General features: G+C 35.6%; 1 protein-coding gene across 1 annotated transcript in view; it reads left to right on the top strand.

The window, feature by feature from the left end:
* emx3 (empty spiracles homeobox 3) overlaps positions 1 to 17,906 on the top strand; it is a 41,114-nt gene extending 23,208 nt beyond the window's left edge. The window contains exon 3 of the mRNA XM_041048294.1: positions 17,249 to 17,906. Coding sequence (XP_040904228.1) covers positions 17,249 to 17,416 — 168 coding nt within the window. The 3' untranslated portion in view covers positions 17,417 to 17,906. The remainder of the gene's footprint in view (positions 1 to 17,248) is intronic.
* The last annotated feature ends 4,349 nt before the right edge of the window (positions 17,907 to 22,255 follow it).

Here is a 22,255-nt window from a genome sequence, read left to right as displayed (position 1 = left end):
GACCTCAAAATGTCATAAAAAACGTCATAGTATAGTAAGGCGTTTTTTTCGGCCAAAAAAGTCAAAAAATTTTTTGACCTCAAAATGTCATAAAAAACGTCATAGTATAGTAAGGTGTTTTTTTCGGTCAAAAAAAGTCAAAAAATTTTTTGACCTCAAAATGTCATAAAAAACGTCATAGTATAGTAAGGCGTCAAAATCGGGCAAAAAAAGTCAAAAAAATTTTTGACCTCAAAATGTCATAAAAAACGTCATAGTATAGTAAGGCGTTTTTTTCGGCCAAAAAAAGTCAAAAAATTTTTTGACCTCAAAATGTCATAAAAAACGTCATAGTATAGTAAGGCGTCAAAATCGGCCAAAAAAAGTCAAAAAATTTTTTGACCTCAAAATGTCATAAAAAACGTCATAGTATAGTAAGGCGTCAAAATCGGGCCAAAAAAGTCAAAATTTTTTTTGACCTCAAAATGTCATAAAAAACGTCATAGTATAGTAAGGCGTTTTTTTCGGCCAAAAAAGTCAAAAAATTTTTTGACCTCAAAATGTCATAAAAAATCTCATAGTATAGTAAGGCGTCAAAATCGGCCAAAAAAACTCAAAAAATTTTTTGACCTCAAAATGTCATAAAAAACGTCATAGTATAGTAAGGCGTCAAAATCGGGCAAAAAAAGTCAAAAAAATTTTTGACCTCAAAATGTCATAAAAAACGTCATAGTATAGTAAGGCGTCAAAACCGGGCCAAAAAAGTCAAAATTTTTTTTGACCTCAAAATGTCATAAAAAACGTCATAGTATAGTAAGGCGTTTTTTTCGGCCAAAAAAGTCAAAAATTTTTTTGACCTCAAAATGTCATAAAAAATCTCATAGTATAGTAAGGCGTCAAAATCGGGCAAAAAAAGTCAAAAAATTTTTTGACCTCAAAATGTCATAAAAAACGTCATAGTATAGTAAGGCGTCAAAATCGGGCAAAAAAAGTCAAAAAAATTTTTGACCTCAAAATGTCATAAAAAACGTCATAGTATAGTAAGGCGTTTTTTTCGGCCAAAAAAAGTCAAAAAATTTTTTGACCTCAAAATGTCATAAAAAACGTCATAGTATAGTAAGGCGTTTTTTTCGGCCAAAAAAAGTCAAAATTTTTTTTGACCTCAAAATGTCATAAAAAACGTCATAGTATAGTAAGGCGTTTTTTTCGGCCAAAAAAAGTCCAAATTTTTTTTGACCTCAAAATGTCATAAAAAACGTCATAGTATAGTAAGGCGTCAAAATCGGCCAAAAAAAGTCCAAATTTTTTTTGACCTCAAAATGTCATAAAAAACGTCATAGTATAGTAAGGCGTTTTTTTTCGGCCAAAAAAGTCAAAAATTTTTTTGACCTCAAAATGTCATAAAAAATCTCATAGTATAGTAAGGCGTCAAAATCGGCCAAAAAAACTCAAAAAATTTTTTGACCTCAAAATGTCATAAAAAACGTCATAGTATAGTAAGGTGTTTTTTTCGGTCAAAAAAAGTCAAAAAATTTTTTGACCTCAAAATGTCATAAAAAACGTCATAGTATAGTAAGGCGTCAAAATCGGGCAAAAAAAGTCAAAAAAATTTTTGACCTCAAAATGTCATAAAAAACGTCATAGTATAGTAAGGCGTTTTTTTCGGCCAAAAAAAGTCAAAAAATTTTTTGACCTCAAAATGTCATAAAAAACGTCATAGTATAGTAAGGCGTCAAAATCGGCCAAAAAAAGTCAAAAAATTTTTTGACCTCAAAATGTCATAAAAAACGTCATAGTATAGTAAGGCGTCAAAATCGGGCCAAAAAAGTCAAAATTTTTTTTGACCTCAAAATGTCATAAAAAACGTCATAGTATAGTAAGGCGTTTTTTTCGGCCAAAAAAGTCAAAAAATTTTTTGACCTCAAAATGTCATAAAAAATCTCATAGTATAGTAAGGCGTCAAAATCGGCCAAAAAAACTCAAAAAATTTTTTGACCTCAAAATGTCATAAAAAACGTCATAGTATAGTAAGGCGTCAAAATCGGGCAAAAAAAGTCAAAAAAATTTTTGACCTCAAAATGTCATAAAAAACGTCATAGTATAGTAAGGCGTCAAAACCGGGCCAAAAAAGTCAAAATTTTTTTTGACCTCAAAATGTCATAAAAAACGTCATAGTATAGTAAGGCGTTTTTTTCGGCCAAAAAAGTCAAAAATTTTTTTGACCTCAAAATGTCATAAAAAATCTCATAGTATAGTAAGGCGTCAAAATCGGGCAAAAAAAGTCAAAAAATTTTTTGACCTCAAAATGTCATAAAAAACGTCATAGTATAGTAAGGCGTCAAAATCGGGCAAAAAAAGTCAAAAAAATTTTTGACCTCAAAATGTCATAAAAAACGTCATAGTATAGTAAGGCGTTTTTTTCGGCCAAAAAAAGTCAAAAAATTTTTTGACCTCAAAATGTCATAAAAAACGTCATAGTATAGTAAGGCGTTTTTTTCGGCCAAAAAAAGTCAAAATTTTTTTTGACCTCAAAATGTCATAAAAAACGTCATAGTATAGTAAGGCGTTTTTTTCGGCCAAAAAAAGTCCAAATTTTTTTTGACCTCAAAATGTCATAAAAAACGTCATAGTATAGTAAGGCGTCAAAATCGGCCAAAAAAAGTCCAAATTTTTTTTGACCTCAAAATGTCATAAAAAACGTCATAGTATAGTAAGGCGTTTTTTTCGGCCAAAAAAGTCAAAAATTTTTTTGACCTCAAAATGTCATAAAAAATCTCATAGTATAGTAAGGCGTCAAAATCGGCCAAAAAAACTCAAAAAATTTTTTGACCTCAAAATGTCATAAAAAACGTCATAGTATAGTAAGGTGTTTTTTTCGGTCAAAAAAAGTCAAAAAATTTTTTGACCTCAAAATGTCATAAAAAACGTCATAGTATAGTAAGGCGTTTTTTTCGGCCAAAAAAGTCAAAAAAATTTTTGACCTCAAAATGTCATAAAAAACGTCATAGTATAGTAAGGCGTTTTTTTCGGCCAAAAAAAGTCAAAAAATTTTTTGACCTCAAAATGTCATAAAAAACGTCATAGTATAGTAAGGCGTCAAAATCGGGCAAAAAAAGTCAAAAATTTTTTTGACCTCAAAATGTCATAAAAAACGTCATAGTATAGTAAGGCGTTTTTTTCGGCCAAAAAAAGTCAAAATTTTTTTTCACCTCAAAATGTCATAAAAAACGTCTTAGTATAGTAAGGCGTCAAAATTGGCCAAAAAAAGTCAAAAAAAATTTTCACCTCAAAATGTCATAAAAAACGTCATAATATAGTAAGGCGTTTTTTTCGGCCAAAAAAAGTCAAAATTTTTTTTGACCTCAAAATGTCATAAAAAACGTCATAGTATAGTAAGGTGTTTTTTTCGGTCAAAAAAAGTCAAAAAATTTTTTGACCTCAAAATGTCATAAAAAACGTCATAGTATAGTAAGGCGTCAAAATCGGGCAAAAAAAGTCAAAAAAATTTTTGACCTCAAAATGTCATAAAAAACGTCATAGTATAGTAAGGCGTCAAAATCGGCCAAAAAAAGTCAAAAAATTTTTTGACCTCAAAATGTCATAAAAAACGTCATAGTATAGTAAGGCGTCAAAATCGGGCCAAAAAAGTCAAAATTTTTTTTGACCTCAAAATGTCATAAAAAACGTCATAGTATAGTAAGGCGTCAAAATCGGCCAAAAAAAGTCAAAAAATTTTTTGACCTCAAAATGTCATAAAAAACGTCATAGTATAGTAAGGCGTCAAAATCGGGCCAAAAAAGTCAAAATTTTTTTTGACCTCAAAATGTCATAAAAAACGTCATAGTATAGTAAGGTGTTTTTTCGGTCAAAAAAAGTCAAAAAATTTTTTGACCTCAAAATGTCATAAAAAACGTCATAGTATAGTAAGGCGTCAAAATCGGGCAAAAAAAGTCAAAAATTTTTTTGACCTCAAAATGTCATAAAAAACGTCATAGTATAGTAAGGCGTCAAAATCGGGCCAAAAAAGTCAAAATTTTTTTTGACCTCAAAATGTCATAAAAAACGTCATAGTATAGTAAGGCGTTTTTATCGGCCAAAAAAGTCAAAAATTTTTTTGACCTCAAAATGTCATAAAAAATCTCATAGTATAGTAAGGCGTCAAAATCGGCCAAAAAAACTCAAAAAATTTTTTGACCTCAAAATGTCATAAAAAACGTCATAGTATAGTAAGGCGTTTTTTTCGGCCAAAAAAAGTCAAAAAATTTTTTGACCTCAAAATGTCATAAAAAACGTCATAGTATAGTAAGGCGTCAAAATCGGCCAAAAAAAGTCAAAAATTTTTTTGACCTCAAAATGTCATAAAAAACGTCATAGTATAGTAAGGCGTCAAAATCGGGCCAAAAAAGTCAAAATTTTTTTTGACCTCAAAATGTCATAAAAAACGTCATAGTATAGTAAGGCGTTTTTTTCGGCCAAAAAAGTCAAAAAAATTTTTGACCTCAAAATGTCATAAAAAACGTCATAGTATAGTAAGGCGTCAAAATCGGGCAAAAAAAGTCAAAAATTTTTTTGACCTCAAAATGTCATAAAAAACGTCATAGTATAGTAAGGAGTTTTTTTCGGCCAAAAAAAGGCAAAATTTTTTTTCACCTCAAAATGTCATAAAAAACGTCTTAGTATAGTAAGGCGTCAAAATTGGCCAAAAAAAGTCAAAAAAAATTTTCACCTCAAAATGTCATAAAAAACGTCATAGTATAGTAAGGCGTTTTTTTCGGCCAAAAAAAGTTAAAATTTTTTTTGACCTCAAAATGTCATAGAAAACGTCATAGTATAGTAAGGCGTCAAAATCGGCCAAAAAAAGTTAAAATTTTTTTTGACCTCAAAATATCATAAAAAACGTCATAGTATAGTAAGGCGTTTTTTTCGGCCAAAAAAAGTCAAAATTTTTTTTGACCTCAAAATGTCAGAAAAAACGTCATAGTATAGTAAGGCGTTTTTTTCGGCCAAAAAAAGTCACAAATTTTTTTGACCTCAAAATGTCATAAAAAACGTCATAGTATAGTAAGGCGTTTTTTTCGGCCAAAAAAAGTCAAAATTTTTTTTGACCTCAAAATGTCAGAAAAAAACGTCATAGTATAGTAAGGCGTTTTTTTCGGCCAAAAAAAGTCAAAAAAATTTTTGACCTCAAAATGTCATAAAAAACGTCATAGTATAGTAAGGCGTCAAAATCGGGCAAAAAAAGTCAAAAAAATTTTTGACCTCAAAATGTCATAAAAAACGTCATAGTATAGTAAGGCGTTTTTTTCGGCCAAAAAAAGTCAAAAAATTTTTTGACCTCAAAATGTCATAAAAAACGTCATAGTATAGTAAGGCGTCAAAATCGGCCAAAAAAAGTCAAAAAATTTTTTGACCTCAAAATGTCATAAAAAACGTCATAGTATAGTAAGGCGTCAAAATCGGGCCAAAAAAGTCAAAATTTTTTTTGACCTCAAAATGTCATAAAAAACATCATAGTATAGTAAGGCGTTTTTTTCAGCCAAAAAAGTCAAAAATTTTTTTGACCTCAAAATGTCATAAAAAATCTCATAGTATAGTAAGGCGTTTTTTTCGGCCAAAAAAAGTCAAAAAATTTTTTGACCTCAAAATGTCATAAAAAACGTCATAGTATAGTAAGGCGTTTTTTTCGGCCAAAAAAAGTCAAAAAATTTTTTCACCTCAAAATGTCATAAAAAACGTCTTAGTATAGTAAGGCGTCAAAATTGGCCAAAAAAAGTCAAAAAAAATTTTCACCTCAAAATGTCATAAAAAACGTCATAGTATAGTAAGGCGTTTTTTTCGGCCAAAAAAAGTTAAAATTTTTTTTGACCTCAAAATGTCATAGAAAACGTCATAGTATAGTAAGGCGTCAAAATCGGCCAAAAAAAGTTAAAATTTTTTTTGACCTCAAAATATCATAAAAAACGTCATAGTATAGTAAGGCGTTTTTTTCGGCCAAAAAAAGTCAAAATTTTTTTTGACCTCAAAATGTCAGAAAAAACGTCATAGTATAGTAAGGCGTTTTTTTCGGCCAAAAAAAGTCACAAATTTTTTTGACCTCAAAATGTCATAAAAAACGTCATAGTATAGTAAGGCGTTTTTTTCGGCCAAAAAAAGTCAAAATTTTTTTTGACCTCAAAATGTCAGAAAAAAACGTCATAGTATAGTAAGGCGTTTTTTTCGGCCAAAAAAAGTCAAAAAAATTTTTGACCTCAAAATGTCATAAAAAACGTCATAGTATAGTAAGGCGTCAAAATCGGGCAAAAAAAGTCAAAAAAAATTTTCACCTCAAAATGTCATAAAAAACGTCATAGTATAGTAAGGCGTCAAAATCGGGCAAAAAAAGTCAAACTTTTTTTTCACCTCAAAATGTCACAAAAAACGTCATAGTATAGTAAGGCGTTTTTTTCGGCCAAAAAAGTCAAAAAATTTTTTGACCTCAAAATGTCATAAAAAACGTCATAGTATAGTAAGGCGTTTTTTTCGGCCAAAAAAAGTCAAAAAATTTTTTGACCTCAAAATGTCATAAAAAACGTCATAGTATAGTAAGGCGTCAAAATCGGCCAAAAAAAGTCAAAAAATTTTTTGACCTCAAAATGTCATAAAAAACGTCATAGTATAGTAAGGCGTCAAAATCGGGCAAAAAAAGTCAAAAAAATTTTTGACCTCAAAATGTCATAAAAAACGTCATAGTATAGTAAGGCGTTTTTTTCGGCCAAAAAAAGTCAAAAAATTTTTTGACCTCAAAATGTCATAAAAAACGTCATAGTATAGTAAGGCGTCAAAATCGGCCAAAAAAAGTCAAAAAATTTTTTGACCTCAAAATGTCATAAAAAACGTCATAGTATAGTAAGGCGTCAAAATCGGGCCAAAAAAGTCAAAATTTTTTTTGACCTCAAAATGTCATAAAAAACATCATAGTATAGTAAGGCGTTTTTTTCAGCCAAAAAAGTCAAAAAATTTTTTGACCTCAAAATGTCATAAAAAATCTCATAGTATAGTAAGGCGTCAAAATCGGCCAAAAAAACTCAAAAAATTTTTTGACCTCAAAATGTCATAAAAAACGTCATAGTATAGTAAGGCGTTTTTTTCGGCCAAAAAAAGTCAAAAAATTTTTTGACCTCAAAATGTCATAAAAAACGTCATAGTATAGTAAGGCGTCAAAATCGGCCAAAAAAAGTCAAAAATTTTTTTGACCTCAAAATGTTATAAAAAACGTCATAGTATAGTAAGGCGTCAAAATCGGGCCAAAAAAGTCAAAATTTTTTTTGACCTCAAAATGTCATAAAAAACGTCATAGTATAGTAAGGCGTTTTTTTCGGCCAAAAAAGTCAAAAATTTTTTTGACCTCAAAATGTCATAAAAAATCTCATAGTATAGTAAGGCGTCAAAATCGGGCAAAAAAAGTCAAAAAAATTTTTGACCTCAAAATGTCATAAAAAACGTCATAGTATAGTAAGGCGTCAAAATCGGGCAAAAAAAGTCAAAAATTTTTTTGACCTCAAAATGTCATAAAAAACGTCATAGTATAGTAAGGCGTTTTTTTCGGCCAAAAAAAGTCAAAAATTTTTTTCACCTCAAAATGTCATAAAAAACGTCTTAGTATAGTAAGGCGTCAAAATTGGCCAAAAAAAGTCAAAAAAAATTTTCACCTCAAAATGTCATAAAAAACGTCATAATATAGTAAGGCGTTTTTTTCGGCCAAAAAAAGTCAAAATTTTTTTTTACCTCAAAATGTCATAAAAAAAGTCATAGTATAGTAAGGCGTTTTTTTCGGCCAAAAAAGTCAAAAAAATTTTTGACCTCAAAATGTCATAAAAAACGTCATAGTATAGTAAGGCGTTTTTTTCGGCCAAAAAAGTCAAAAAAATTTTTGACCTCAAAATGTCATAAAAAACGTCATAGTATAGTAAGGCGTCAAAATCAGGCCAAAAAAGTCAAAATTTTTTTTGACCTCAAAATGTCATAAAAAACGTCATAGTATAGTAAGGCGTTTTTTTCGGCCAAAAAAGTCAAAAAATTTTTTGACCTCAAAATGTCATAAAAAACGTCATAGTATAGTAAGGTGTTTTTTTCGGTCAAAAAAAGTCAAAAAATTTTTTGACCTCAAAATGTCATAAAAAACGTCATAGTATAGTAAGGCGTCAAAATCGGGCAAAAAAAGTCAAAAAAATTTTTGACCTCAAAATGTCATAAAAAACGTCATAGTATAGTAAGGCGTTTTTTTCGGCCAAAAAAAGTCAAAAAATTTTTTGACCTCAAAATGTCATAAAAAACGTCATAGTATAGTAAGGCGTCAAAATCGGCCAAAAAAAGTCAAAAAATTTTTTGACCTCAAAATGTCATAAAAAACGTCATAGTATAGTAAGGCGTCAAAATCGGGCCAAAAAAGTCAAAATTTTTTTTGACCTCAAAATGTCATAAAAAACGTCATAGTATAGTAAGGCGTTTTTTTCGGCCAAAAAAGTCAAAAAATTTTTTGACCTCAAAATGTCATAAAAAATCTCATAGTATAGTAAGGCGTCAAAATCGGCCAAAAAAACTCAAAAAATTTTTTGACCTCAAAATGTCATAAAAAACGTCATAGTATAGTAAGGCGTCAAAATCGGGCAAAAAAAGTCAAAAAAATTTTTGACCTCAAAATGTCATAAAAAACGTCATAGTATAGTAAGGCGTCAAAATCGGGCCAAAAAAGTCAAAATTTTTTTTGACCTCAAAATGTCATAAAAAACGTCATAGTATAGTAAGGCGTTTTTTTCGGCCAAAAAAGTCAAAAAATTTTTTGACCTCAAAATGTCATAAAAAATCTCATAGTATAGTAAGGCGTCAAAATCGGGCAAAAAAAGTCAAAAAATTTTTTGACCTCAAAATGTCATAAAAAACGTCATAGTATAGTAAGGCGTCAAAATCGGGCAAAAAAAGTCAAAAAAATTTTTGACCTCAAAATGTCATAAAAAACGTCATAGTATAGTAAGGCGTTTTTTTCGGCCAAAAAAAGTCAAAAAATTTTTTGACCTCAAAATGTCATAAAAAACGTCATAGTATAGTAAGGCGTTTTTTTCGGCCAAAAAAAGTCAAAATTTTTTTTGACCTCAAAATGTCATAAAAAACGTCATAGTATAGTAAGGCGTTTTTTTCGGCCAAAAAAAGTCCAAATTTTTTTTGACCTCAAAATGTCATAAAAAACGTCATAGTATAGTAAGGCGTCAAAATCGGCCAAAAAAAGTCCAAATTTTTTTTGACCTCAAAATGTCATAAAAAACGTCATAGTATAGTAAGGCGTTTTTTTCGGCCAAAAAAGTCAAAAATTTTTTTGACCTCAAAATGTCATAAAAAATCTCATAGTATAGTAAGGCGTCAAAATCGGCCAAAAAAACTCAAAAAATTTTTTGACCTCAAAATGTCATAAAAAACGTCATAGTATAGTAAGGTGTTTTTTTCGGTCAAAAAAAGTCAAAAAATTTTTTGACCTCAAAATGTCATAAAAAACGTCATAGTATAGTAAGGCGTTTTTTTCGGCCAAAAAAGTCAAAAAATTTTTTGACCTCAAAATGTCATAAAAAACGTCATAGTATAGTAAGGCGTTTTTTTCGGCCAAAAAAAGTCAAAATTTTTTTTGACCTCAAAATGTCATAAAAAACGTCATAGTATAGTAAGGCGTTTTTTTCGGCCAAAAAAAGTCCAAATTTTTTTTGACCTCAAAATGTCATAAAAAACGTCATAGTATAGTAAGGCGTCAAAATCGGCCAAAAAAAGTCCAAATTTTTTTTGACCTCAAAATGTCATAAAAAACGTCATAGTATAGTAAGGCGTTTTTTTCGGCCAAAAAAGTCAAAAATTTTTTTGACCTCAAAATGTCATAAAAAATCTCATAGTATAGTAAGGCGTCAAAATCGGCCAAAAAAACTCAAAAAATTTTTTGACCTCAAAATGTCATAAAAAACGTCATAGTATAGTAAGGTGTTTTTTTCGGTCAAAAAAAGTCAAAAAATTTTTTGACCTCAAAATGTCATAAAAAACGTCATAGTATAGTAAGGCGTTTTTTTCGGCCAAAAAAGTCAAAAAAATTTTTGACCTCAAAATGTCATAAAAAACGTCATAGTATAGTAAGGCGTTTTTTTTCGGCCAAAAAAAGTCAAAAAATTTTTTGACCTCAAAATGTCATAAAAAACGTCATAGTATAGTAAGGCGTCAAAATCGGGCAAAAAAAGTCAAAAAATTTTTTGACCTCAAAATGTCATAAAAAACGTCATAGTATAGTAAGGCGTTTTTTTCGGCCAAAAAAAGTCAAAATTTTTTTTCACCTCAAAATGTCATAAAAAACGTCTTAGTATAGTAAGGCGTCAAAATTGGCCAAAAAAAGTCAAAAAAAATTTTCACCTCAAAATGTCATAAAAAACGTCATAATATAGTAAGGCGTTTTTTTCGGCCAAAAAAAGTCAAAATTTTTTTTGACCTCAAAATGTCATAGAAAACGTCATAGTATAGTAAGGCGTCAAAATCGGCCAAAAAAAGTCAAAATTTTTTTTGACCTCAAAATGTCATAGAAAACGTCATAGTATAGTAAGGCGTTTTTTTCGGCCAAAAAAAGTCAAAATTTTTTTTTACCTCAAAATGTCATAAAAAACGTCATAGTATAGTAAGGCGTTTTTTTCGGCCAAAAAAGTCAAAAAATTTTTTGACCTCAAAATGTCATAAAAAACGTCATAGTATAGTAAGGCGTTTTTTTCGGCCAAAAAAGTCAAAAAAATTTTTGACCTCAAAATGTCATAAAAAACGTCATAGTATAGTAAGGCGTCAAAATCAGGCCAAAAAAGTCAAAAATTTTTTTGACCTCAAAATGTCATAAAAAACGTCATAGTATAGTAAGGCGTTTTTTTCGGCCAAAAAAGTCAAAAAATTTTTTGACCTCAAAATGTCATAAAAAACGTCATAGTATAGTAAGGTGTTTTTTTCGGTCAAAAAAAGTCAAAAAATTTTTTGACCTCAAAATGTCATAAAAAACGTCATAGTATAGTAAGGCGTCAAAATCGGGCAAAAAAAGTCAAAAAAATTTTTGACCTCAAAATGTCATAAAAAACGTCATAGTATAGTAAGGCGTTTTTTTCGGCCAAAAAAAGTCAAAAAATTTTTTGACCTCAAAATGTCATAAAAAACGTCATAGTATAGTAAGGCGTCAAAATCGGCCAAAAAAAGTCAAAAAATTTTTTGACCTCAAAATGTCATAAAAAACGTCATAGTATAGTAAGGCGTCAAAATCGGGCCAAAAAAGTCAAAATTTTTTTTGACCTCAAAATGTCATAAAAAACGTCATAGTATAGTAAGGCGTTTTTTTCGGCCAAAAAAGTCAAAAAAATTTTTGACCTCAAAATGTCATAAAAAATCTCATAGTATAGTAAGGCGTCAAAATCGGCCAAAAAAACTCAAAAAATTTTTTGACCTCAAAATGTCATAAAAAACGTCATAGTATAGTAAGGCGTCAAAATCGGGCAAAAAAAGTCAAAAAAATTTTTGACCTCAAAATGTCATAAAAAACGTCATAGTATAGTAAGGCGTCAAAATCGGGCCAAAAAAGTCAAAATTTTTTTTGACCTCAAAATGTCATAAAAAACGTCATAGTATAGTAAGGCGTTTTTTTCGGCCAAAAAAGTCAAAAATTTTTTTGACCTCAAAATGTCATAAAAAATCTCATAGTATAGTAAGGCGTCAAAATCGGGCAAAAAAAGTCAAAAAATTTTTTGACCTCAAAATGTCATAAAAAACGTCATAGTATAGTAAGGCGTCAAAATCGGGCAAAAAAAGTCAAAAAAATTTTTGACCTCAAAATGTCATAAAAAACGTCATAGTATAGTAAGGCGTTTTTTTCGGCCAAAAAAAGTCAAAAAATTTTTTGACCTCAAAATGTCATAAAAAACGTCATAGTATAGTAAGGCGTTTTTTTCGGCCAAAAAAAGTCAAAATTTTTTTTGACCTCAAAATGTCATAAAAAACGTCATAGTATAGTAAGGCGTTTTTTTCGGCCAAAAAAAGTCCAAATTTTTTTTGACCTCAAAATGTCATAAAAAACGTCATAGTATAGTAAGGCGTCAAAATCGGCCAAAAAAAGTCAAAATTTTTTTTGACCTCAAAATGTCATAAAAAACGTCATAGTATAGTAAGGCGTTTTTTTCGGCCAAAAAAGTCAAAAATTTTTTTGACCTCAAAATGTCATAAAAAATCTCATAGTATAGTAAGGCGTCAAAATCGGCCAAAAAAACTCAAAAAATTTTTTGACCTCAAAATGTCATAAAAAACGTCATAGTATAGTAAGGTGTTTTTTTCGGTCAAAAAAAGTCAAAAAATTTTTTGACCTCAAAATGTCATAAAAAACGTCATAGTATAGTAAGGCGTTTTTTTCGGCCAAAAAAGTCAAAAAATTTTTTGACCTCAAAATGTCATAAAAAACGTCATAGTATAGTAAGGCGTTTTTTTCGGCCAAAAAAAGTCAAAAACTTTTTTGACCTCAAAATGTCATAAAAAACGTCATAGTATAGTAAGGCGTCAAAATCGGCCAAAAAAAGTCAAAAAATTTTTTGACCTCAAAATGTCATAAAAAACGTCATAGTATAGTAAGGCGTTTTTTTCGGCCAAAAAAGTCAAAAAATTTTTTGACCTCAAAATGTCATAAAAAACGTCATAGTATAGTAAGGCGTTTTTTTCGGCCAAAAAAAGTCAAAAAATTTTTTGACCTCAAAATTTCATAAAAAACGTCATAGTATAGTAAGGCGTCAAAATCGGGCAAAAAAAGTCAAAAAATTTTTTGACCTCAAAATGTCATAAAAAACGTCATAGTATAGTAAGGCGTCAAAATCAGGCCAAAAAAGTCAAAATTTTTTTTGACCTCAAAATGTCATAAAAAACGTCATAGTATAGTAAGGTGTTTTTTTCGGTCAAAAAAAGTCAAAACATTTTTTGACCTCAAAATGTCATAAAAAACGTCATAGTATAGTAAGGCGTCAAAATCGGGCAAAAAAAGTCAAAAAAATTTTTGACCTCAAAATGTCATAAAAAACGTCATAGTATAGTAAGGCGTTTTTTTCGGCCAAAAAAAGTCAAAAAATTTTTTGACCTCAAAATGTCATAAAAAACGTCATAGTATAGTAAGGCGTCAAAATCGGCCAAAAAAAGTCAAAAAATTTTTTGACCTCAAAATGTCATAAAAAACGTCATAGTATAGTAAGGCGTCAAAATCGGGCCAAAAAAGTCAAAAATTTTTTTGACCTCAAAATGTCATAAAAAACGTCATAGTATAGTAAGGCGTTTTTTTCGGCCAAAAAAGTCAAAAAATTTTTTGACCTCAAAATGTCATAAAAAATCTCATAGTATAGTAAGGCGTCAAAATCGGCCAAAAAAACTCAAAAAATTTTTTGACCTCAAAATGTCATAAAAAACGTCATAGTATAGTAAGGTGTTTTTTTCGGTCAAAAAAAGTCAAAAAATTTTTTGACCTCAAAATGTCATAAAAAACGTCATAGTATAGTAAGGCGTCAAAATCGGGCAAAAAAAGTCAAAAAAATTTTTGACCTCAAAATGTCATAAAAAACGTCATAGTATAGTAAGGCGTCAAAATCGGGCCAAAAAAGTCAAAATTTTTTTTGACCTCAAAATGTCATAAAAAACGTCATAGTATAGTAAGGCGTTTTTTTCGGCCAAAAAAGTCAAAAAATTTTTTGACCTCAAAATGTCATAAAAAACGTCATAGTATAGTAAGGCGTTTTTTTCGGCCAAAAAAAGTCAAAAAATTTTTTGACCTCAAAATGTCATAAAAAACGTCATAGTATAGTAAGGCGTTTTTTTCGGCCAAAAAAGTCAAAAAATTTTTTGACCTCAAAATGTCATAAAAAACGTCATAGTATAGTAAGGCGTCAAAATCGGGCAAAAAAAGTCAAAAATTTTTTTGACCTCAAAATGTCATAGAAAACGTCATAGTATAGTAAGGCGTCAAAATCGGGCAAAAAAAGTCAAAAAAATTTTTGACCTCAAAATGTCATAAAAAACATCATAGTATAGTAAGGCGTTTTTTTCGGCCAAAAAAAGTCAAAAAAATTTTTGACCTCAAAATGTCATAAAAAACGTCATAGTATGGTAAGGCGTTTTTTTCCGCCAAAAAAAGTCAAAAAATTTTTTGACCTCAAAATGTCATAAAAAACGTCATAGTATAGTAAGGCGTCAAAATCGGCCAAAAAAAGTCAACATTTTTTTTGACCTCAAAATGTCATAAAAAACGTCATAGTATAGTAAGGCGTTTTTTTCGGCCAAAAAAAGTCAAAAAATTTTTTGACCTCAAAATGTCATAAAAAACGTCATAGTATAGTAAGGCGTTTTTTTCGGCCAAAAAAAGTCAAAATTTTTTTTTACCTCAAAATGTCATAAAAAACGTCATAGTATAGTAAGGCGTCAAATTCAGCAAAAAAATATACAAAATATATAAACTGACCTATCGGTAAACTGACCTGTCGGTAAAGTGACACCTCAGTTGTTCAGCTCACCTGATGCTCCAGTAGAGGGCGCTCCTGAGGTTCGCCTTCGGCTTGACCTGTGGTTGTAAACTGACCTGACAACAGTTATGGAATGTAACTAAGTATTTGTACTTCGTTACTGTACTTAAGTATGTTTTATGTATCTGTACTATACTGAAGTAAAAATCCACCCCAGCTCCCCGGGCACCTCACTAGGCTGCCCCCTGCACCAGCGTATTAAGTGCATGTGCATGCTTGTGTGTGTGTTTCGTTCACTTGGTGTGGCTAAAATACAGTCATTTCCCCAGGGAGGCATCAATAAAGTTATTTAAAAAAAATAAATGGCTCAGACCCGACACTGAGACAACCCATTGCGTACATACCAGAGAAAAGGTATAACGTGACATAAGCATATGAAGGAATGAGTAGATGAATGATTAGATTAGATTAAGCTTTATTGTCATTACACATGTACAGGGACAGGGTCACGAAATGCAGTTTAGCATCTAACCAGAAGCGCGAGAGCAGCAAGTGCAGGATAAACAGTATCTACAGCTGAGTTATATACAATAAACGTGTTATACAGATGAGTGATCTATGGACAGAATGTACAGTTAAATAGGTGTAACATACTGTACAGGTGCATGGGTGGGGGGTTACAGGGCTGCATGAAGTTGCTTCATAGCAATCTTACCATTAGCATCTGGGGGACTATAGGCTGCGGTGATAATGGTGGAAGTAAACTCCCGTGGCTGATAAAAAGGGTCGATACCGTGAGAAACTACAGGTTAGCTGAGCAGCGTCTCCCAGTGGAGACACCGTTCGTACACCAAGCTTCGTTTACCTGCATGCACGGTCCTCCGCTGCTGGTCTTACTGAAGTCATCCGCCGTCCTATCTGCCCGGAGTGTGTAGCGTCCGGCTAGCTCATTAGCATAGTCATAGCGTTAGCTCATAGCATTGTCGGGTATGCGGCTGTGTAGCCGTGTTTCTGTGAAAATCATGACATTGCAGTCCAAAAGTCTCTTACTGCTGTTGATGCGGAGTCGCATCTCGTCCAGTTTGTTCACCAAGGACCGCACATTAGCGAGGAAACCGCTGGGTAGAGAGAGCCGGCACGGTGTTGTTTTTAGCTTAGCTCTTAGCCCTCCGCGCTCACCCCGTCTCTGTTTACGATCTCGACGCCGTCTGCGAGCTCTTCCGCCCGGCTGGTTAGAGTGCGTAGACTCGGGTGTTCTGGAGATCTCCGGGATGAGTCGAAGCAAGGCTGTTCCACACGGACAGACCCGGGAGGAGCAGGGAAAAGCTGGGGAGACGCTGAGTCCCTGTAATGATGGATGGATGGATGAGTGGATGAATAAAAACTAAAACAGGTAAAGAATGAAAACTGAGCAGGAAAAATACAAACATGATAGGACATAGGAATGAATGGATGAATGAATGAATGATTATGCAAATAAAGTGTCCAGAAGAAAATCGTTAAAGACAGATGCCCCCAGAAAAAAAGAAATGACAAATATGTGAATTCTGAAATATATATTTTTTTACTGGCAATAGTTTAGTGAAATCTGAGTTTAATAAAACCAGATGTGATAGAAATTACTGAAGATATAATCAATCAATACACTGATCAAGACACAAATGGGTGAATAATAAATGGACAGAGAAAAGGTAAATAATTGTAACCGGTCTGACGAACTCAGCGTTGTGTTTGTGGGTGATGAGGAAGGAGACGAGGACAACCTCTGCCCCGCTGACCAGGGGGGTGGGGGTGGTGATGGGAGGTTTGGGGGGGTTGAGTCGATGGTTAGTCAGCTCCCTCGGCCTTTTCTCAGCACTGACTGACAGCGTCTCTCATCAGATCGTCGCAGTGAAACGACGTGAATCATCCACAATTATTTATGAGCTAATTTCACAACAGAGGACAGGAAGAGAGGGAGGGGGGGAGAGGGGGAGAGAGGGGGAGAGAGAGGAATCTATCAGTCAGCGGAGAGTCGCAGCCATCAGCAGCTATTAATCAGACCGATATCAGAGCGTTTGCCGTTTACCTTCGTGGCCGGTAACGATCTCCTGCTCTGGTTCTGATCTCAGATCCGTCTCAGAGCAGGTCTGACGGGAGTTTCTCAGCCCTGGGCAGACCCTGCCGACCTGGATCCAGATCCGGTCTCACTTCGCTCTGACAGATTGTGCAACACGAGCCGTTAGTCAGCAGGACGAGTCTGAACAGTCCCGCGTGTCACGTTCGTGTTTTACCGGGATGAAGATCTTAAATCACTACACGTGTTATCATTCCTGACAGACGCAGACGTCGGAGCTGTGGTAGCAGCTTCCTGCGTCTCCTCAGGTTCCTAACAGTAGTCAGAGGAGGATCATCAGGCCCCTGGCACCGGCCGCTAGAGCCCCGCCCCCCCGTAAAATACATACATCCTATGTATGACAGTGTTTATAAAGGACCCCCACACGGAAGGTTCACATCTGAACCAGTTATAACTTGTTAAAAGTAGCTCAGCCGTGAAAAGAGGCATCATAATGGTTCTTACATTTTTATAATAAAATCTATTCTTACATTGTGACCGTGATCTGATTGCGTTTAATGAGGTCAAAGAGCGGGACACGTCCGGTCCGTACGCTGAGGAGCTGAAGCCGAACTGTGTGTTTGACAGAGGCTCACACAGTAAAGTTAAACACTCACCTCACACACACACCTCTCCCCGTCTCTCTCTCTCTCTCTCTCAGGTGAAGGTGTGGTTTCAGAACCGCAGGACGAAGCACAAGCGTCAGAAGTTGGAGGAAGAGTCTCCGGAGGCTCAGCAGAAGAGGAAGGGCAGTCAGCACATCAGCCGCTGGAGAGCAGCCACGCAGCAGGCGGCGGGAGAGGACGTGGACGTGATCAGCGAGGACTAGACTGCAGCAAACACACGCACACGCACGCACACACACACACACACACGCACACTCACACACGTCGTACCGCACAAACCCCTGAAGGTCTTTAAATCCAGACGCCTTCCCCACGCGTGGCGGAGTCAGACTCTGAACAGGTCGGGTCAGTGTTCGCTTCAGACTCAGGTGCATGAGTTCCTCTCTCCCATGTTCGTCCTCAGGATGGAGTTAAAGCAGATTTATAGATATTTACATCCACTTTTAATGTGCGTGAACCAGGCAGGTCCAGGAGAGTCGGTCCCCGGGAACCCACACTGCCTCTGTGGGATATTTAAAAACATCAGAAACATTTGCATTAAAAACAGAAGCAGCTTCATGAAAACACGGAGTGTGTTGCTTTGTCAGAGGAGACCGAGGCACGAGGCTAACTTTAGCTCCCAGTACCAACAATGGAAAACCAGTTTGAGCTGTGATGAATCTGTGAATCCAGATTTAGATTCACGCAGGAAAAGAAGGGAGAGCCTGCCTGTCAGGGTAAATGTCAGGCTGGGGGGTGGAGGCTGGAGGGTGGGGTGGGGGTCCCAGTGTCACAACATCTGCACAGATCTCTGCAGAGCGACGGTAAAATCAGGTCATCATCAGATGATCCACCGCTGTTTGCAGCTGGGGCCTGACTTTCAAAATAAAAGTTGATGTTGCAACGTGAGACGATTTTCTTCAGGCTTCACTGATCAGAGCAAACATCACACTGCTGACTCACAAACCCGCCTGAAACGTGACACAGCAAACATCTGCATCTGAGCAGTGACTGGAACGTTCACCTAAACCCGGAGCTTTCGAGCCTGTTCTTCTTTGACATCTGGACAATTTTCACATCCGCTGTTTCTACATAGGTTTACAGATGAATGGCAAGGACACACACACACACACACACACACACACACACACACACACACACACACAGATGGACAGCTCACCTTCCTGAGGACTGACGGATGTCCCTGAAGTCAAAAAGACAGTTCTCTCGTTATGGACACGATGATGATTTTAAAAAAAAGAAAAAAGTCTGATCAGCCAGAGGGAGGAGCTTAAAAAACGGACTTCCTGTCGGAGACGTGACGCTTCTGAGAGGCGGAAATAAAAAAGTCCAAACGTGGTCACAGGTGTCTGAGCGTCCGTCTGTCCGCTCCTCCGGCGGGAAGCACGCAGAGAGGATGCACCCTGATCTCAGATCCGAGCTTTTCCTCCACACTCAGCTGCTAACACACAGACATTAAAGCTAAACGCTCCTGAAGAACATCAGCTCTGAGACGTTCTTTACGTTCCAGGCTTCCTTCTGCTGTTCAGCATTAATGTGAGAGCTTCTGTCCGCAGCGGGGAAACCGATCAGCTGTTAGGGCTTTAGTTTCCGCTCTGACATGAACATTACAGGTCTGATTACACAGCTTCAGATGTGAACACCTCGTCATTTCATCCTGGATGAAGCTGACGATTCTGTTTAAGGCTCATTAATCTTCACTTGTTTCCAAAATAACGGTTGAATCCGTTGAAACGTCCGTTTGTTCAAACGCTGGTCTGATTTCAGAGCTCAGCTTCTCGGTGAAAAGGAACATGAGGAATCTGTGGAACGTGCTGAACGTCACAGACTGAAGATGTTTGACAGGTGGACTTGAATTTGTGGATTATCAGTCTTCACTTTCTGTTCAAACCCGTGACCTTCTCTTTTTTTTATTGGCATATTAAAGTGAGGAAATCGGAGGTCTCAGGCTCCTGTGTGCCCTGCTCAGCGGCACTGCGGCAGCCGCAAACCAGCTGACCCTGGACACTTTTCCTTCTGCTGGTAGTTTTTGTCTTTTTGGAAACAAACAAAAAAAAATGTAGGTATTTATGTAAAAATGGATTTGAAAAAAGTATTCTATGCATCTGATGTGTATATAAGGATAATAATAATAATAATGTGTGGACTGTTTGTTTCTCTCTGCATCCGTTCATCTGTTCGTTCTGTTTGTTTCCTCTTTCTGGACAGATTTACCTCATCATCTCCTTATGTAGCACTTCTTCTTCTTCTTCTTCTTAGATCTATTTTTTCATCGTTTTAGGATCGAATGCACTAACTGTACAACACGTTTCCTCTGAAAAAGGGAAAAAAGAAGACAGAAGCTTTGTACTTCCTGTGTTCAGATTTGGAAAAAAATATAAATAAAACGAAATTAAACGAAATGTTGTCTTATTTTTTTGTAAAGCCGAAGGAATAAAGGACAGATCCGTCCTTTCTTCTCTTTTCTGTTCGTGTTGTTTTTGTTCTTAAAGTTTCCCTGAGCCTCAGCGGAGAATCTCAAGATGCTGCACAGATGGAAAAATCCTCTAGGACGAGTCGGTGATTTTCGTAAAGTCTATAAAAAACACATCAAATTCATTTGGACTAAATGATATTTTGAATTTGAGGATTTGCGGTTTAAACGGGAAACGAAGAAGAAGAAGATACGAACATTTTACGTTGTTCGATAATAGAATTAGTAATTGTTATGAATAATAATAATTATTGTTGTTATATTTGTAACATTTTTCTGTAATAATTCCACCAAAAAAAAGGAAAAAACAAACAACGATGATTGTATTGATTATTAATAAATTAACTGAAGCGAAACACTCCTGAGGGTTAGGGTTAGGGTCTCCTGAGATTATCCTGAAATATTCGCAGTAATAACGTTTAATCATTAATTCTTTTCATCTGAAGATATTTTCAGATTTAAATGTCCGCAGATTAAAGCGGTGTTTTACTCTCAGGACGGTCTCAGCTGTGTTTCCTCTGACGGCGGATGCGGAAAGAATTAAAGAAAAGAAGAAGGGAATTCAGCGCCGGTCTCACCTGTGGACCCGCCGCACTCTGAGACTCGTCCTCGGCTGCGGCGGAGGCTCCGTCCCGGTGTCCCGCCGCTGACTCTGCGGCCTCCGCCTGCTCCTCCTCCGGCTTCTCCGCGGGCCCTGAACGACTGAAGAGAACATGGATCAGGAGCAGAACCCGAGAGTAGAACCCAAACTGTGTCAGGTCGTGTGCTGAGTTTATTAAAGCGCCCCGGATCAATATCAATCAATAATCTGAGCTCAGGTAAAAACAAACAAACAAACAAACAAACAAAAACAAAAAACGAAAACGAAAGATTAAACGCTTAATTGATGAGTTCTGATCAGACGGTCCATCACAGAGCTGATCACCAGCTGACGGAGCTCACAGGCCGGACAGAGAGGAGACCCGCTCAGCTCTGCAGCATTCACAGTCAGGACAGGAGACACCGAGGAGCTGGAGACAGAGACAAAGACAACTGTAACCACCAAACCATTAGAAAGGACGAGGCTCAGTAAAATAAACAGCCGTGTGCGTGTGTGCGTGCGTGTGTGCGTGCGTGTGTGCGTGTGTGTGTGCGTGCGTGTGTGCGTGCAGGAACAATGTGAAAACATCATTAGAAACACACACACGATGACAGAGGACAGAGATACTGATTATTGATAAGTTACCTCACTGGATCATCACTGACCCGGTCTGACTGAAAATAACATGAACTCAACAGTGGGCCGATTTTACCCAGAATCCAATGGGCAGAGACAGCAGCACGTGTTAATCTGCCGCAGCTCTTTGTAATCGGACTGTTCTTCAGTCATATTCACATTCATATGTAAAACCAACAAAAAGTAATAAACAGCAGTAACATAAGACCCGGGCCCGGCTCTGGGTGTGTGTGTGTGTGTGTGTGTGTGTGTGTGTGTGTGCGCGTGTGTGTGTGTGCGCGCGTGTGTGTGTGCGCGCGCGCGCGTGTGTGTGCGTGTGTGTGTGCGCGCGCGCGCGCGTGTGTGTGTGTGTGTGTGTGTGCGCGTGTGTGTGTGTGCGCGCGTGTGTGTGTGTGTGTGTGGAGGAGGCTCAGCGCTGCTGCCTCACAGACCCAAACTGGATCAGCACCGAAACCCCTCAGATCAAACTGAGTCCTGATCAGCTCACACGGACACATCAGACAGTTGTATCCTCCCCCTCCACGCGCTGCTACCTGCCTGTATGTTGGTGCTGTTGCCATGGAAATGTTTCAGTGTTCACGGTGGGAGGCGGAAATGAAATAACAGATGGTGGAATGCGTGTAGGTGCACGACCAGCAGAAACAAACCATCACTTCTCTTTATCTCCTGTGAGTGAAGCCACTGTTTAACCCCCCGTTTAAAACAGCACTGACACTGACGGGGCGGGGGGGGCAGGTGGGCAGGGGGCAGGGGGCAGGGCGTTACGATGGTTATTAGATTCAGTTATGAAACCTGAAAGCGAGCGGCCGGTCTCCTGATGTGTGGAGGACATTTTCATATCTATTTTCATGAGCTTTTCCGTGACGTGAACATGATTTTCCAGAGAATCCAGCTGAAACGAGCTTTGCTGCTGATCCGATGCAGCGATAACAGAGAGAGCAATAAAGTTTGCACATACAAATTTCCACAGCACGGTGACAGAGGCCGATCTGTTGTGTCCACAGCTGATCCTGACTCAGATATAACTGCTGGACTGTGACAACATGACATTCATGTTCCACTCATTCATGTTTCACTCATTCATGTTCCACTCAGGATCAAACATCCATCCATCAACGTTCGAGTCATAGCTACGAGGGAAAATCTGACATTCATCCATCCATCATCCATTCACTCATACATCCATTTATTCATCCTTCCCTGGGTGAGTGGGTGAATGGATGGGTGAGTGGGTGAATGGATGGGTGAGTGGGTGTTACATCCCAGGGTTCTTTTTCTCTGTTGTTTGGTGAAGTTTGTTTCACACTTGTTGAGATTATCGTCCTCCAATCAGTGAAGTGCTACAATTAGAGC

The sequence above is a fragment of the Toxotes jaculatrix genome, chromosome 10 (genome assembly GCF_017976425.1).
Source record: "Toxotes jaculatrix isolate fToxJac2 chromosome 10, fToxJac2.pri, whole genome shotgun sequence".
Taxonomy (NCBI): domain Eukaryota; kingdom Metazoa; phylum Chordata; class Actinopteri; family Toxotidae; genus Toxotes; species Toxotes jaculatrix.
This window is presented reverse-complemented; position numbering and strand designations above follow the sequence as displayed.